General features: G+C 43.4%; 1 protein-coding gene across 1 annotated transcript in view; it reads left to right on the top strand.

Annotated features, from left to right (window-relative positions):
• YWHAB (tyrosine 3-monooxygenase/tryptophan 5-monooxygenase activation protein beta) overlaps nt 1–15,686 on the top strand; it is a 51,823-nt gene extending 36,137 nt beyond the window's left edge. Inside the window, exons 5-6 of the mRNA XM_077459799.1 lie at nt 1,846–1,941; nt 11,240–15,686. Of these exons, the coding sequence (XP_077315925.1) occupies nt 1,846–1,941; nt 11,240–11,296 (153 nt within the window). The 3' untranslated portion in view covers nt 11,297–15,686. The remainder of the gene's footprint in view (nt 1–1,845; nt 1,942–11,239) is intronic.
• The last annotated feature ends 3,193 nt before the right edge of the window (nt 15,687–18,879 follow it).

Below are 18,879 nucleotides of genomic sequence, written 5' to 3' on the forward strand. Positions count from 1 at the left end.
TTCATCCAAAAGTTTTGATTACATGGTTTTTGTGTATTTAATATTTAATTTTTATTTTTATTTTTTTATCTAAATTTATACATACAAGTGAACTGATTGGAGGTTTGTTTAAATGTAAGAAATTTGCTGTATCACTTATTAAGGCTGCTTACACACTGGAGTGGGCAGGCGTTGACGGTGTGACACTGCTAGTTTTAGCGTCATTTTAGCGGCGCTATTCGGCTGCTAGCAGGACACTTGTAACCCAGCTAGCGGCCGAGGAAGAGGTTAAATGTGCCCGTGAAGCGCCGCTGCCAGATCGCATTGTATGCTCTTCGGCAGTGGTGCCCATTCATTTCAATGGGCAGGAGTGGTGGAGGAGCGGTATACACCACTCCAAACGTGCTGTTTGCAGGACTTTTTTTTTTTTTTTTTTATTTTTTTTTTTTAACATCCTGTCAGCGCATCACTTCAGTGTGAAAGCACTCGGGGCTTTCACACTGACTGTACGGGAGCCGTTTTGCAGGCACTTTATTTTGCAGGTGCTATTTTTAGCCCAAAAGCGCCTGAAAAACGCCCCAGTGTGAAAGGTGTCTGTTAGATTTTATGAGATGAAGGGGAAAAAAAGGGGAAAAAAAATACAAAAATCGGCCCAAAAAAAATCTGCATTATATATCGGCCATGGGCCGCCACGATTTCTAAATATCGGCATCGGCCAGAGAAAACCCCATGTCGGTTGACCTCTAATGAAGAATACCACTAGATTCACAGTAAAAGTAGTACACACAAACACTTGTTAGGCGCACATTTAACTCCTTGATTGCCCTAGATATTAATCCCTTCCTGCCCAGTGTCATTAGTACAGTGACCATGCATATCATTAGCACTGATCACTGTAATACCAATGGTTATGTCGGTGGCAGTTAGCTCTCACAAAGTGTCAGATTGCCCGCCGTCCCGCTAGAAGTCGCTGATCATCGGCATTAATGGTATATAAAAAATAAGATTCAAGTATATTTCCCATGGTTTGTAGACGCTATCGCTTTCATGCAAACTAAAGACATGTAGCAGAATACATTTTGGCATAAATGTATTAGCTTTGATGGTTTTTATAGCGCAAAAAAAAAAAACGCAGTGGTGATCAAATACCACCCAAAGAGAGCTCTATTCGTGAGAGAAAATAATATAAATGTAATTTGTGTACAGTGTTGCATGATCGTACAATTGTCAAAGTAACGCAGTGCCAAAAAGCAAAAAAAAGCCTGGTCATGTTGATGTAGTCAGGAGGAATAGTACCCTAAGGGCCGGATTAAAAGGCAAAGCAAGGGCCACAGTTTGATATTGTTAGAGGAAAAAAAAACTATAGAAACCACTTTTCTGCACGGATTGCTTAACATATTTCAGTTTTCTTGTGTCAGGTCTCCAGAATTTCTAAACAAAGTGTTTAATGTCTTTTAGACATTAAGGAAGCAAGACTGAGGCAATTGGGAGTAGGGAATGCACCAGCAATTAAAAAGAGTAAATGGTGCCTCAGGTTTGATCATTGGGAGTAAAAAAAAAAATTATAGTGCCTGTGGTTAGAAGGAATGGTGGCCTTAATTTGGTATTAGTGACAGGAATGGTGCTCCATCTGACCATGGGAGGAATGGTGCCTAATCAGGGGTGTCGGTGAAGGAATAGTGTTCCTTAATTTATGTTTATGGGAGAAATAGTAAGATATTGTTGGTGTCAGTGGAAGGTATGGTCCCACACTTTTGGTATCAGTGGCAGGGATTCAAGGGCCAGATAAAGGCAAGCAAAGGATTGCTACCGGCAACAGTTTGCAGACCACTAGTCTATATAATTGTTTTTGTTTTTTTTCTCTAGGCATTTGATGAGGCAATAGCTGAACTGGACACATTGAATGAGGAGTCTTACAAAGACAGCACTCTTATCATGCAGCTACTAAGGGACAATCTTACAGTAAGTATAGTCTCCTCGTGCTTGGAGAGGCGGTGCCTTACTGGACACCGGACTGTGTTTGTGTGTGTGTGTGTTTTTTTTTTTTTTTTTCTTCTCTTTCCATTCCCTCCGAATTTTCCTGCATTCCCTCTTTGCCCCCCCCCCCCCCCCCCCCCCCCCCCCCACGCCTCCTTGTTGCTTCTCTATTGGAAGTTGCAAAACACAGCCAAGGGTTTCTGCATATGACTAACTGGAGAGACTTTCAGGATTTTCAATATTTTTCATGAATTTATCAGTAGCCGTTGATCATTCGAATCTTCCAATTCAAGACAGCAGGTAGGAAGGAGACCTCCTTTCTCTTGAGGATATGAAACATAACTCAGCAGGTGTTGGAGCCTCTAGTGGGCTGGCCTTCACTTTCTGTGTCCGTTTCTCCTGTATGTGGCAGTATAATCTTTGGTTGCTTGTTACCATATAGCTGTGTCCCTCATGGACTCGGAGAAAACAATTTTGAGTCCAAAAATATTTTTTCTCTTTTTGCCTTATTTAACCTACGCCTTCCCTGCTTTTCAAAAGTCCACTACACCTTGGACTTCTGAGGTCATATTTAGTTGATTTCAAATTTAAACAATTTTTTAGTCCCCCTCAGTGTTCTGGTTGTGATGCGGTAATGTGTGTTGTATCGCATGTTATTGTGGTAAAGTCCAGTGCTCCATTGCACGTTCATGCAATGTAGTGTGAAAGGGGTGATAATATTAATATGTGAGTATGACCGCAGTGGGAGAGAATGCCTAGGCTGATAAGTACCACAGCTGGAGTCCAGGTAGGACTGCCGCTCTGTCTGGGTCCGGACCATGGTCCTCCATTTAGTGAAACCTGCTCTATAGACTGCTTTGAATGCTTGAAACCATTGGGAAAGTGAGTGTATGTCACGGCCCCATTCCCATTTAGAGAAGGGTGCCATTTTTGAGACTTAAGGTAAATGGCAACCACGGTCCTGACGGTGCTATCGCAGACTGGTCGCCACTCACCTCCCACTATGCGGCCATGCCTGGGTCTCCCTCCCAAGAGACACTGTGTGGATCTGCACAGAGAGCTGGCGTCTCTTCATGTTAAGAAGTGGATAATCACCTGCTTATTAATACAAGTTGGGCGACTCCAACCCTCCTACCCCCTGCCCTGCTGATAGGATGACAACATTAGCAGAAGAGAGGGCACACCGGTTGAATTCTGCCTCTGCCCTGCCAATCATAATCATAATTTCTTTATCGTACACCATGGGACCCAGTCTCGCTATAATATTCCTTACCTGCTGGGTTATATACCATCTCCAGGTGAATGGATACTGGTAGACCAAAGGTCTTTAGACAGGACGTGATCCCCTATATAACCCCTCCCACACATGAAGCACTTCAGTTTTTTACCAGTGTCTGCAAGGTGGATGGCATGTTTTTTTGAGCTCTCTCAGCTCCGGGTCTCTAATCCCACAAACAGTTCTTAAATTAATCAAGGGATTGACCGATCGGATCCATCCATCCATCCATCCATCCATTTTGACATAGGCTTTATATGTTTAGATAAATTTGTACCCAAGCCTCACAAGACACAAGATCCTGCAAGGTTTTGCCTGTAATGCGGCCTCCGGGCGCTGCACCCTGTGAAGTGGAATCCTGGACACAAAGTGCTAAGGCATTCCTGCAGGGTGCTGTACAGCTCCAAGGGAGTGGACCCTAAACAGGAAAAGGGTACCCAGTCCTTGAAGGTCCTCAAGTGACAGGAACCCGTCATGAAGGGTGAAGATTGGGCTCTTAGTTTCTAAGCTGCTCTGCGCCTGGACGGTTAAGTGAAACTCCTTTACTAACATTGTGGGGTGTCCCAGTGATTGAAACAATCAGTAAAGCTAGCTAGAGGCTGCAAACCTGTGTGACGGGGAATTTTGGGCTAGCTGTGGGTGTTTGCTAGGTGTCCTTTTTATTTTTATTTTTTTTTGCTTGTGCTTGGCTGTTTTTCACCTGTATGATGGCACACAACGATGAGCCATTTTGCCTTGGTTCACTGCTATGCTCAGCAGTTGTTTGGTGACCATGACGCAGCGGGCCTTGGCAGTCTGCTTAGCCGCACATGCGCAATAGCCTGTTATTTTGGGGCACAAGGATTTACGTTGTATGCGAATACAGCCACGCCCATTTGCCGGGACCATGTGCAAGCATGCGGTTCTTCCAGAGAAAGCAGCTGTGGGACACAGCAGGCTTTGAACAGACACTTGCAGCGGTACATCTATGTCGTTAGTTCCTGATGAACCTAGTTGTATCCCCTGAAAGACCAGGCTGGAGTCATTATTAAAGGCTTAATTTTGTTTGGCCAGTTCAGCTATTCAGCCAGCTGTTGCAGCAATTGGTATCTGGCAGTCCGTAAAGGACCTGATAGACCTAACCAGGGTGATGATCTGCCGGAAAGTAAGACAGATATTTCTCGAGCGCTGTGTTTTGCTATTGACACCTTAAAGCGGGGATATGCAATTGGCGGACCTCCAGCTGTTGCAAAACTAAGTCTCATCATGCCTCTGGGTGTCATGCTTGTGGCTATCAGTCTTGCTATGCCTCGTGGGACTTGTAGTTCTGCAACAGCTGGAGGTCCGCTAATTGCATATATTGCCTTTTAAAGGATTCAATACAGCAGGTTTCTCATTTTGGCTCTCTCGTCTGTACATATGCGCAGACTCTTGTGGCTTAAAGTGGTTGTAAACCCTTACAACACACTTTGACCTACAGGTAAGCCTAGATTAAGGCTTGCCTATAGGTCCAAGAAATATCTCCTAAACCTACACGGTTTAGGAGATATTTGCCGAAAGACAGGCACTGCTGTCTACGGTGCAACGACGAAGATGCCGCGCGTGTCGGCTCCCGTGCGCATGCGCGGGAGTGACTGCTTCGCCGAATGACAGCGGCGGAGCAGCGAGACCCCACCGAGAAAATGGATGCGCCGGACTACAGGGGACAGCGGTGACATCGCTGGCTCCTGTGTCAGGTAAGTGACACATAATTGACTACTATGCGATGCATAGTAGTCCATTATGCTTTGCCTTTGCAGGGAATGAAAGGGGAAGTAAACTCATCAGGGTTTACTTCCTCTTTAAGAACTGGTCAGCCGAACTTCCTTGTAAAGTTATTGGCAGGTTTCCCTTTTCATGGGAAACCTTTTATTTGGCGATCATTTGGACAAATATATCCAAAAGATTTCCGGAGGGAAGAGTTCTCTACTTCCTGTGAAGAATAGCACCAGACGTCCCTCGTTTAAAACCTCAGGGACTGCTTCCTCCAATGTCTGTGTGAAGGCGGTTCCACCACCAAGAGGGTGCTAGGGCCAGGGGCAAGCCGCAGGGCAAGGGCTAGAAGAACCCCTTTGTCCAAGATTCTTAACCCAGCACCAAGCCCTCCTTTTTGAGGGGAAGCCCCCACGCTATCGAGTAGGGGGGGGAAGGCTGCTACACTTTTTGGACATTTGGAGAACAATAATTCAGGACGAGTGGGTCACCTCAATTACATCTTGCGGTTACAAGCTTGAGTTGCGGGGGGTTCCCCCTCAGAGCTTTTTAAGATCCAGCGTTCCATCGGATCCTCCAAAAAGAAACGTATTGCTTTAGGCACTACATCATCTGGTGCACCAAGGAGTGATTGTAGAGGTTCCATTATCCGCAAGGATCACAGGGTTTTACTCAAACCTGTTTGTTTTCAGAAACCAAACAAGGACACGAGGCCCATTTTGGACGTAAGATGCCTTAACAAGTATCTACTCATACAGTCCTTTGGATGCAGTCTGTCCGCTCAGTAGTAGGTTCACTACAGAGGGGAGGCTTTCTAGTCTCCGTCGATATAAAAGAAGCGTATTTACACATAGCTAACTTTCCTACGTTTTTGCAGTAGAGGAATGTCATTTTCAGTTTGTGGCTCTACTCTTCGGGCTGGCTACAGCTTCCTGGGTGTTCATAAAGGTCCTAGCACCAGTACTCAGTCTTTTGTGGGCCCAAGGGATCCTTGTGCTCGGGTATCTGGATGACCGCCTACTCGGATCACTCATTACAGGCTCTAGAACAGAGCATAATATGCACAGTGCGGTATTTGAAAAGCTTAGGCTGGATTATAAATACTGAAAAGTCGGCCTTGAAACCAGGTCTGATCCTAGATACGGTTCAAGCAAGAGTATTCTTTCCACCTGTAAGGATCTATGCCTTGAAGGTTCAGGTGCTTCAGATAAGGGGCACCAGACAACCCTCCATTCGGCTCTGTATGAATCTTTTAGGGAGGCTGGTATCCTCCAAAGCTGTGCCCTATGCCCAGTTCCATTCCAGGCCTTTACAACAAGACATCTTGTTGGCCTAGATCAGAAGAGGGAAAGCCCTGGATTATCCAATGTGCTTATCTCCTTGGGCATGCTTAAACCTAAACTGATGGTTGCAGGATCAGAACCTGCAAAAGGGAAAATCATTTCTTCCACTAACTTTGAGAGTACGGACTACAGATTCCAGTCTCTCAGGCTGGGGTGCGACCCTAGAAGGGCTCACGGCTCAGGGGAAATGGTCAGGGACAAAACAGATCCTGCCAATCAACGTCCTGGAATTACGGGCAGTACATCTAGCCCCTACGGTCCTGGATGGTGGAGCTTCAGGACTGCCCTATCAGGGTTCAGTCTGGCAATGCCACTGCAGTGGCCTATATAAACCAGCAAGGCGGTACCAAGGGTTGTTCAGCTCTGAAGGAGGTGAATCACATACTAGCCTGGACAGAAGGACATGTGCTGGTTCTAGTCCATATCACGGTAGAGAACTGGAAGGCAGATTATCTCAGCTGCCAGCAGATCTGTCCGGTGGCATGGTCCCTACACCCGGGGGGGTGTTCCAGGAAATTTGCCAGCGTTGGATGGCCAGAGGTTGACCTATTGGCATCCAGGTTAAACAACAAGCTACAGCAATTTGTGACCCGAACAAAGTATCCTCTGGCTATCGGAGCAGATGCTCTGATAGTTCCATGGAGACAGTACTACCTTGTTTATGCTTTCCCTCCGATCCCTCTCCTTCCACATTTGTTGCGCATGACTCGGAAATAGGGGGTTCTGGTCATTCTGGGGGCACCAGCCTGGCCCAGAAGGCCCTGGCTCCCTGAGATTGTGAGACTGACAATAGCAGGCCATTGACGCTTCCACATCGCCCCCGATCTACTGTCTCAAGGTCCTATATTCCACCCCAGTTTAGTCTCTACATTTGACTGCATGGCTATTGAATCCAGGATGTTAAATAATCGTGGCATCTCCGGGTCAGTTGTCTACCCTAGTGAATACTAGAAATGTCACTAGTAAAACTTATCATAAGGTATGGAAGACTTATTGCTTGGTGTGAAGCTAGAAAATGGCATCCTCGGAAATACGTGATTGGGAGAATGCTCTTTTCTACAGTTGGCTGTGGAAATCAAATTGGCTTTAAGTACAATCAGAGGTCCGATTCCGGCACTGTCAGTATTCTTCCAAAGGACTTTAGCCTCCCATTCACTGATCCGAACCTTTATGCAGGGGGCAACTTGCTTGCATTAGACTTGCATTAGACTTGCTCTCACGCAAGCTAACCTTCCTGATGGCCATCGCCTTGTCTAGAAGGGTGTCGGAGTTGGCGGTCCTTTCGTGCAGGGAACCGTACTTGATCCTTCACCACAACAGGGTCGTGTTACAGTCAAGGTTTATTTGTGTAGATCTGCGAAGATCCGATGATCAGACTGCTTTTTTTGTCTTAACAAAAGGACCCAAGAAGGGGCATGCAGCTTCCATTACCAATTGGGTCCGTCAATTGATCATTCAGGCCTACAGCCTGAAACCATAAAGCTCCTCCCTTTAGGGTGAGAGCTCATTGTACCAGGGGTGTAGTAACCTCCTGGGCTTTTCGCCATCAGATATCTGTGGCTCAGATCTGTAAGGCTGCCACCTGGTCTTCAGTGCATACGTTCACAAAATTTTATCAAGTGGATGTTTGAGCAGCCGAGGATTCGGCTTTCGTCCGAAGATACGGCAGCCTTTAGTAATAAGTTCTGATGGCTATCGTTTGGCAAGGGGGGTTTCCCTCTTAACCTCTTCTCAAGGCTATTGCTCTGGGACGTCCCAGCTGGTAATGATTATTAGTCTGACTCTGTGTCCCATGATGTACTCAAAGAAAATGATTTTTACAGGTATAGAAGTATAAAAACCCTTTTTTATTTATTTTTTTATTTTTTTGCTAGAAAATTATTCAGAGGAGGTCTTGTGCTAGAGCTATTGCTCTCGCTCTGCGATACTTCACGTGTGATTTGAATGTTCTTTGCATATGCGGACGTGACCTATGTATGTCTTCACTTCTGCATGCCAGTACGAGGGCTCTTTAAAATTATTATTATTTTTTTTATTAAAAAGGGAGAGTTTATTTTATTGATCACTTTTATTCCTATTACAAGGAATGTAAACATCCCTTGAAATAGGAATAGGGCATGGAAGGTCCTTTACAGAAAGATCTGGAGTCTATCAGGCTCTCGCTGGGTTCACACAATTACGAACGGATATCGCATGTGATTCGCACCGCATAGCGGTTTTCTGCAATGCGAATTCAGCCATGTGAACTGCCTGCGACGGAGATGCGATGCGGGAACCTGCACTGGAATCATGGTGGTTCCTTCATCGCAACAGTGTCAACCGGGACTCCACATCTCTCCTAGGCTGGAAAGCCTGAGATCCCAAAAAAATCGATCTCAGGCTTTCCAGCTGATTTGTAATGTAAAGGGGATATGAATACAGTGCCCCTTTATAATGCAGACCCCTTTACAGTGCAGTCCACATTACATTAATGCAAAGGGGACTTTACTGTAAAGAGGCACTGTGGTGTGAAGAGGAACTGAGGACACTGTGGGACTGCTGTAAAGAGGACCTGTGATGTAAAGGGCCACTGTGAAACCTGTGAATATTTTGTCGCCAAGCACCCCCACCCCCCCGGTCCCTGAAAAAATTGGCTGCCGGTCCCTGGTGTGAAAGGGGTTGACAACTGCTGATATAAGTAGAAAATTGAGGTTTCCAAAATGTGAAACGCCTCTTCCATCTGTCATGACAGATTTCATGGTGATTGGTTTAAATTGTCAGTGGTAAATGCTGGGGTATGTTCCCAACCTGTCATTAAGAACTGAATACGTGGCTTGGATAACCTGAGGAACATCTTCAACAATACAGCACAAAAGTTGAATGTTGCTACCTACTACTAGCAATATTTTCTAGTGATTGAAGGGGAAACATTTTTTAATTGTACAGTATATGTACTTAAAGAGGAAGTAAACTCTCCCACACTGATGCTTCTTTTCATTTAGTCCATTATAATAAGTAATTATCAAACTATAGCCACACTAATTCGGCCTAAATCGCATATTACTTACTGTTTTTAAAGAAACTTTAATAAAACTTGTTTCCATGGGTTAGGCAGCGCCATCTTGAGTATTGTTTTCTGAGTCGACAGTGGAGTGTATTTCCACCCTTACATTGAACACTTCCTCCACTGTTAACCAAGCCTCCTTCTCAATCCAACGTTTCTATGGCAACCCTGTTTCCCTGTTCATAGCTGACTTGTTTTATTTCATAGTATTTACTTGTGCCGAATATCTAATGTTTGCCTATGTCAGTCTTATCAGCTTCAGCTGATAAGACTGCAGTAATGCTGTCTGATGCCCAAGTTTACACTCCATGTGATGTCACATGGTGTGTAGGAGGAAGCTCTGAAATGATTCTGCAGTCTCCTGGGATTTCAGTGTTGTGTGCAGTAGGAAATCCTGATAATAGATAAGTACACACAGTGTGTTGTAAATCGGGGGACATCTGGGCATGCTCAGTGAAGTAATTCAAAAGAACAAAAAGGATTACAACAATACTAAGCAAGTAAAGAGATCTCTACAAGCAGTGTTCATTAGGGTTTTTTTTATGCTGATTTACATGGGACAAAGTTGTGGGGGAGAGTTTACAACCATTTTAAGGCTCAAGGTAATTTTTAATTCCTACTTCTGGGTTTGCAGTACTACACTATAATTCTGATTTACTGCTCCTTCTCACAATGAAAGTCTATCCACTCATATGGTACCTTTCATTCCTTGTGAGAGTAGCATTTAACCACTTGGCGCCCATACTACGTCATATGACGTCGTGGGCTTTGTGGTGTAATATCTGAATGATGCCACAGACATCATTCAGATATCGGCATTTTCAGCCGGTCGATTTCCTGCACCATAAGAACAATCATAGCGGCTGTTCCACTGCTTGATCGTTCTTACGGGCGGCGGGAGTTACGCTTCCATCGGTGAGTTGGTCACAGGATCCGCCGGCCCTCGGATGATACCATAGAGATTTCCGGCGGACCAGATCGTCCCCCGGAGTCTCTATGATCGTTCGGAGGCCGGGCGCGATGTTATGACATCACGCCCGGCCTCTGCATTCAAATTAACGGCACCGTTTTGGCTGGGAAACCAGGATCTATTTTTTTTTTTTTTTTATATTTTTTTTTTTTTCTCTCTGACCCCATATCTCACTGTAAATAGGTCCAATCGTGCCATATTCCTATTACAAGGGATGTTTACATTCCTTGTAATAGGAATAAAAGTAATCAAGTGTCAAACTTAAAAAAAATAAAAATGTAACACAAAAAAAATTTTTTTAAAGCGCCCCTGTCCCCGTGAGCTCATACGCAGAAGCGAATGCATACGCAAGTCCCACCCACATATGAAAACGATGTTCAAACCACACATGTGAGGTATCGCCGCGAACGCTGGAGCGAGAGCAATAATTCTAGCCCTAGACCTCCTCTGTAACCCAAAACATGTAACCAGTAAAAAAAATGTAAAGCGTCGCCTATGGGGATTTTTAAATACCAACGTTTGGCGCCATTCCACCAGCGCGTGCAATTTTGAAGCGTGACATGTTGGGTATCTATTTACTCAGCGTATCTTCCTCTTTCACATTATGCAAAAAATTGGGCTAACTTTACTGGTGTTTTTTTTTTTTTTTTTTCTGAAAAAACGTGTTCGAAAATTGCTGCGCAAATACCGTGTGAGATAAAAGGTCTTTGCTAAAAAAAAAACCTATATAATGTTTGGGGGTTCTATGTAATTTTCTAGCAAAAAAATTATGTATTTTACATGTAGGAGAGAAATGTCAGAATTGGCCTGGATGCGAAGTGGTTAAAGACCCTGTTGTTAAACAAATGAAACCAAATGCAGAATTGTATATTGAAGACATTGATTTGTAACTAAAGTACTGCTTTTTTTGTGTTTTCCAGCTATGGACCTCAGAACAACAGAATGACGAGCCTGACAATGTAGAGGCAGACAACTAACAACTGCCACGCAACAATTATTTTTGGTTTTTTTTATTTTATTTTTTTTGGTTTATTTTTTTTCTTTATTTTGTTCACCATCACTCTGTATTGTATATCCCCTTTGTGCGACCAGTAAAGAGAATAGTACATCGACTTTCACAACTTCCGTGTAGCAGAACATTTTGTGGATTAAGAAGTAAATCGGGCATTTTACAGGAGACAAACATTGTAACTTTTTGTGTATATATGGTATATTCTATCTGTATATCATATATCTAAGGTTTCAATATGTAATTAACTCTTGTGTGATTAAGTTTTCTTTTTTAAACTGAACACTGTGATTATGGGACTTTGTTGCTAAAATCACTCTAGATTTGGATTTTTCCTCATTATCTTATGACCTCTTTTAGGACAAAAAGTCGAAGTACAATTCTGTTGTACACGAAACAGATGTTAACATACTGTAACCCATGGGATGTGTTGACTTCTATGCTGTTTGGGGGTTTGCTCTATGTAATGATGATGCATTTGTCTGATCTAAATGCTACATCTGGAAGCCTCATTTTGTAAGCCTGAATACAGTCTTTTGGCATCATGTTGAATCGTTTGGATTGATGTGTGCACTTTTTTTTAGATCTTCAGCTTTGAGGAACTTCACCCAAAGATGTTATGTCATTTATGAATGGTTGCCAGTAGATTCACTCACCTAATATGTATGCTTTCTTAACATGTTCCCAGGAAAGGTAAACTTTTATTCCTTTATAGAGGACTGATTGGTAATCGGCCCTTGGGTCAACTTCCAGGGTCGATGCCCTTCTCTGAGATTGACTCTACTAGGTTGGACTGATTTGCTCAGGACAACTCTGACATGGGTCCTCTTGGAACTGAAGAGACATTTTTTGGTTTCACCTCTCTTTAATGTTGGTTTTTATATAAGGGCTCAGCCTTCAGAGACCTTGCTGATCTATTGTCGGTTATCCACAGCACCTCCTTCTTTTTTTTTTAGGAAGAATAAAAGCCTGAATAGAGCGCCATATTAAAGCTCCTGGGCACTCCATAGACCTTCTTTTTCACTAGAGGCCCTGGCTGCAACTACAATGCTACTTTTTGGCATGACTTATGACTGTCTAGCCTGTGTGTACCTTGTGATAACGTCTAGCAAAGTGAAATTGCAGCTGTCCTGGGTTAGAGATCATGGTTTCTACGATTTTATTTTATTTTTTCCTTCCTGGGACCACATAATTTTAAAAAAAAGGGTGGGTGCCTTTTTAATGTCATAATGCAGAGATCAATGGTATGTACTAATCACTAGCATCCAATTGGAATCCATTTACAGCAGCTTAGAATGGGCATGTAAATTAAGCTGATTATGTGTTTTTTTTTTTTTTTTTTTTTTTTTTTTTTGCATTGGATTAGAATATGGTACACTGCTTACCTTTTTGCCTTCTAATTGGCTAACTCTCTATGTGTAAGGTAGATGAAAATACAAGTTTTACTACATGTATCAGGGGCGCGAATACATACTGTAAAGTACTTGTCAATAATAGGGTGACTTTAATAGAACGATGCTGCAAGGTAATCATGCAAGTATCCGGTTTGTGGAGTAAACTTTGAAATTTTCTATGTATTGCTTAGTTTACCCACATAGTTTTAACTGTTTACATATACATATATAATATATATATTATATAATTTTTAACTTACAGCCATCACACGCTGTTCTGCTTCCCTCTCCTGGACGTTTTACCAGTCTTTATTTTGTTAGGCTTTATAGTTTTATGCCGATAAACCTCAAATCAAATGTGACCGTGACCTTTTGCGATGATCTATCTAGGGTGATCTATCTAAGGCACTTTTTTTTGTTATGAGCAACACACCAAAACGGCTGGGCGTTATACCTACTCGGGGTAGTGCTAAATGCAAAACTGCACATGCTGCAGTATGAACGGGTAACATAAATTTGCTTTCAGGGGTGAATTAAATCTTAAATGAATTGGCCCTAGAAGAGACAATTCTCCCTGTTGTGGGCCAGTGAAGTACCTGTTTGGTTTCGCCATGATTGAGATCACTTTCCTCACATTTATACAGCTCAGGATACAGAGACAAGTATAGTTGGAGGCTCTGCTGACTGGTGGTCACTTTAAAAGTCATGTAAACACATTAACACCCCATTCATAATTGTGAGACTTGTCATATGACTCTGGACATCAAAGTCCCATGACAAGCTGTGCCCCATGTTTTCCAGTGATAACCATTCATCTATGTCATCTACCTTAAAATCGTAGCGACTTCATGCACTATTTTGTTCTGCCGTTAATGTAATTTGCGGGCCATAGAACTTCAATGTTATCTATCAAAAGTTGCATGAAAGTCATACCTTTAATGTTTTACCTACAGCAGTGGGTCAGATTTTGTAGAAAGACAAGTCACACCCATCCAAAGTTGCTTCACGACTTTGGAGTTGTACAATTGTGAATGGAGCCTAAAGCTGGTTTCCCACTGGCTATCTGATCAAGTCTGCCTGTCATTTTTTTCAGGCGGACCTGATCGGACCATCCCTAGCACTCTGGAGTGGCGGAAGTCAGCTGGCACCTGCTGGCCTTTGTTCCGACCCTGTCTGCCTAAAACAGAGGATTGGATGACGGTTGATTGGAAACACAGGTGGTCCATTTCAATCTGACAGCTCCACAGAGAACAGCGTGTCTGTGTCCCCTCTGCATAGCGAAGTGCACACGGACGTCATCCCTCTTCTTCTTCTTTTTTTTTTTTTTTTTTTTTTTTTTGGCGCGCTTTGATCTCCTGCTGAGCAAGTGGATGTGGAATACAGATAAAGCCTGTGTGAAACCAGCCTAATGGTCCCAAAGACACCAGAGATCTATCTGGACATATTTGATGCAGCTGGCATGCAAAATATGAGGGTTTTTTTTTTTTTTTGTTTTGCAGTAGTTTAATTGGAAAGATTCCCTAGAGCCAACAAGGGGTTACTTGCTCAGTAACACTTGTCTATAACAAAATTGGCAATTTTCTATAGATGTGACCATTCTTCAATGCCAGGGCTGTGTGCATGTGATCAATTTTACATGGAAAAAGGTGCTTTTTTTATTTTTATTTTTTTGAAGCCCAATTTGCTTCAAGTGAAGATTATTAGCCTTGTCTCCGCCATATACAAGGGGCATAAGTCCATTTTAATTGAACTTGACTTGGCCTAAGACATGCCCAAGATAAAAATACGGCTAATAATACAAACTTTAGTTCTGGTTGCTCCAGCCAGGAACTGTTATTTTAGAAGGAAGTTGGCAGTTCCTATATCTATCTACATGACTTGTTTTCTTTACATCTCACTTGGAGGTCAGTTCAAAGCAGCCGTCCTCAAACTTTTTAGTCAAGTGGAACCCCTGAATTTCCAGGCCTCAAAGGAACCTTACTAAAACCAATTTATCGAGAGACAATGGCCCCTTATAGTGGTGGTTAGTAGTTGCAACGCTTACAGACAGCTAATTGGTGTCATTCTGCTGGCTTTGCCAAGTGTTGGTACTGAAACTATACAGGCACTATCAAGTGGAAGGTCAACCAGTCACAGCTCAAGGAACTCTTGGCAACCTCTGGGGGAACCCTGCTTGAGAATGGTTGGTTTAAAGACTAACACATTGTACTTGCAGGCGCCACAAGATGCTGCACTTCAGAAGTATATTTTCTGAGACTGTTTTTAGGCAAGTTCAGGCTCATTTTATACATTTACCCATGGTTGTGAGCATTTCCAAACCTTCCTGTGTTGGTGCACCGTCGGTTGTTTTCCTCTCCTTACTTTACAACATAAGTTATGAGCACACATTCAAGAACATTTTTCTGTAAAACAATATATTTAACTGGTAAACTGTATTAATGCACATAGTACTGTATTCAGTTAGTCACTGTTCAGGCTCTCACAGCATTTTTCCAACTTTTTATTTTTTTACATTCCACTCGAGTGTATATCTTTTTTTTCTTTGTCTGTTCGTCTGTCCGCTTGAAAGCAAAAATCCATGCACTGATCTTGAAATCTCCGAACAAAACGTTAATACTTGCGCTTTATAAATGCAGTAGTGAATGTGGAACTGAGCCTGTCTGTATATCTGGTAGCTCTTTATAAATATATATATATATATTTTTTTCTTTTCTTTTAATTTTTTTTTTTTTTGCTTTTGTTTTTACTGACCAGTATTCTGCCTAAAAGTTTGCTTCTGTGTTGGTTTGATTACCTAGCGCACACGTGGTTGTGAAAATTTAGTCTAGCTCAAAAATGAAAAAAGTGGTTATTGATGTACTCAAATTTGTGTATGTATTTTCAACCGTTCTAGTTTCACCCTACACAGGATAATCAAAAACATGTAACAATTCAAAAGCAAAATAAATAATCCATGTTATCAGGCTTGTGTTTTTGTCGTATTCATTTAACAGCGAAGAGATTAAAAAAAATATCTTTAAACCAAACCTGTTGAGTAAGTGCCTTTTTAATGTCAAAAATTATATTTCCTTTTTTTTTTTTTTCTACATACAGTGGGGAAAAATAATTCGATCCCCTTTTTAGATTTTGTTTGCCCACTTACAAAGAAATGAAGGGTCTATAATTTTTCGGTGTAGTCAGTGTTTATCTGGTTCTCCAAATGGAGTAATCCTTAGGTGCAGGGATGAGCTTTATGTTCTGGTCGAACATGAGTTTGACTTAAATATCGGGTGTTCGTCAAACTATTATGGGGCATTCATGGCAAATTTGAGCACCTCAACGCCCCATATGCACTGTGAGATTGCAGTGCATTGTTGTACGATGATTTGCCAAAGCATGCAACATGACCTGCATGCTTTGGCCAGTCCCAGCACCCTCCACTAAGAGAGCCATAATTGGCCAAAGGCAGGGTGCCTTTGGCCAATTATGGCTCAGGGGGACTAAGTCCATGCCCCACACTATATAAGGCTGCCTGCATGTCGGTAGTGTGTTGTTGGTGTGGACGGAGAGAGAGCTTTAGATTGGGCAGGCAGGTTATTCGGTTAGCTACAGTGTGTAAATTTTTTTTTATTTTTTTTTTTTTTTTTTTTTTATATGCACACACACACACACTAAAAAAAATCTGCAGCTAACTGAATAGCCTGCCTAGAAAGAGTACGCCAGGAATGGCCTGCAGCCAGATATCTTGCATCCAGTGTAGCTATATAATAAATATATATTACCGTATATACTCCAGTATAAGCTGAGATTTTCAGCCTCTTTTTTGAGGCTGAAAGTGCACCCCCTCGGCTTATACTCGAGTCATCGCCGTCTGCCTGCCCGATCAGCGCGTCGAGCAGACAGACGGCGGCCATTCTACTATTCAAAAGCCGCGCCTCCGTCTGTGATAGGCGGAACACTCAATTTCCCAGCAGTCAGTGGTCCGTCTATCACGGACATCCGCTCATCCTCATACTACGGACGAGGATGAGAAGATGTCCGTGATAGGCGGAACACAGACTGCTGGGAAATTGAGTGTTCCGCCTATCACAGACGGAGGCGCGGCTTTTGAACAGTGGAATGGCCACCGAGGCGCCGACGAAGAGCGGCGATCCTGGCATGGCAGAAGGACGGAGGCTCGGGACACAGGTAGGCTGGACACACAAGGCCGCACGGACACACACACACAGGCATGGATGGACACACACACACAGGCATGGATGGACACACACACACAGGCATGGATGGACACACACACAGGCATGGATGGACACACACACAGGCATGGATGGACACACACACAGGCATGGATGGACACACACACACACACACACAGGCATGGATGGACACACACACACACACACACACACACACACAGGCATGGATGGACACACACACACACACACACACAGGCATGGATGGACACACACACACACACAGGCATGGATGGACACACACACACACACAGGCATGGATGGACACACACACACACACAGGCATGGATGGACACACACACACACACAGGCATGGATGGACACACACACAGGGATGGACGGACACACACACAGGGATGGACAGGCATGTCTCACCCTCGGCTTATACACGAGTCAATAAGTTTCCCAGTTTTTTGGGGGTAAATTGGGGGCCTCGGCTTATATTCGGGTCGGCCTATACTCGAGTATATACGGTATACTGCAGCTAACTGAATGAACTGCCTGAAGTATATTAGAAAAAGTACACCAGGAATGGCCTGCAGTCAGATATAGCTACACTGGATGCAGAGTATACAGTGGTGCAAAAAAAGTATTTAGTCAGCCACCAATTGTGCAAGGTCTCCCACTTTAAAAGATGAGAGAGGCCTGTAATTGTCATAGGTATACCTCAACTATGAGAGACAAAATTTGGAAACAAATCCAATCGCATTCTGATTTTTGAAAGAATTTATTTGCAAATTATGGTGGAAAACAAGTATTTTGTCAATATCAAAAGTTCATCTCAATACTTTATTATATATCCTTTGTTGGCAATGACAGAGGTCAAACGTTTTCTGTAAGTCTTCACAAGGTTGTCACACACTGTTGCTTGTATGTTGGCCCATTCCTCTATGCAGATCTCTAGAGCAGTGATGAGTCTGAGTCCCTGGCGGCGTAGTGTTACTGATGGTAGCCTTTGTTACGTTGGTCCCAGCTCTCTGCAGGTCATTCGTTAATCTCCCTCGATCTGGGACCTATCAGTGGTCTTGTATGTCTTCCATTTTCTAATTATTGCTCCCATAGTTGCTTTCTTCACACCAAGCTGCTTGCCTATTGCAGATTCAGTCTTTCCAGGTCTACAATTTTAATTTTATTTTTTTTCTGGTGTCCTTCGACAGCTCTTTGGTCTTCACCATAGTGGAGTTTGGAGTGACCGTTTTGAGGTTGTGGACAGGTTTTTTTTTTTTTTTCTATTGCAAAAAGCCTATGGCATGCAAAACACACCCCAACAAACTTCCACCCGGTGCCAAAAAAGTGGACACACATCAAGAGTGACACACAAAAACCTGCAACAGGTGTCTGCTGTCCTCCACAAGGAAGGACCTTACCCTGATCCCCCGGGGTGTTAGGCTCCAGACGAAGACTGAGGTACCAGATTCATGGCCCATACAGCCGAAGCCGGACAACCGCCTTTCTCTGGAAGTTCTGCCGAAACAGACCCACCCAGGTACTAGGGAATAGGGGCTCCCCCGAAGGGAGACCCCCCAAAGAGGGTGAACCAAGCCAGAAGGCCTATGTCCACCCTCCCACAAGAATTTCAGGATAGGTCAGAGGACCGACACCCTACTCATCAAATGTGTAGTGACAACACAAAACGTGACAAACCACACACATAAAATAAATAAATAAAAAGTGAGGCAAGGGATAGTGACGAGGAGAGTGAAAAGGTGGTCATTGTGCAATACAATGGCCAGGCCCTCCGGCCAGGAATTAAAAATTCCTCTGGTCCTAGCCAAAAGGCCGGGCCCTAGAGGCAGGTGTGAAAAAGTGTGTTAGTGAAGTGTCCGTGGTGCCAGACTTCAAAGTGATAAATCCCTGTGAATGTAAGGCACCCCTGAACTGCCACTTCAGGGGCACATCACCATAGGCTTTTCCAAAGAAGCATC

The sequence above is a fragment of the Lithobates pipiens genome, unplaced genomic scaffold (assembly GCF_037356315.1).
Source record: "Lithobates pipiens isolate NorthernLeopardFrog02 unplaced genomic scaffold, aLitPip1_a1.2 Scaffold_28, whole genome shotgun sequence".
NCBI classification, from domain to species: domain Eukaryota; kingdom Metazoa; phylum Chordata; class Amphibia; order Anura; family Ranidae; genus Lithobates; species Lithobates pipiens.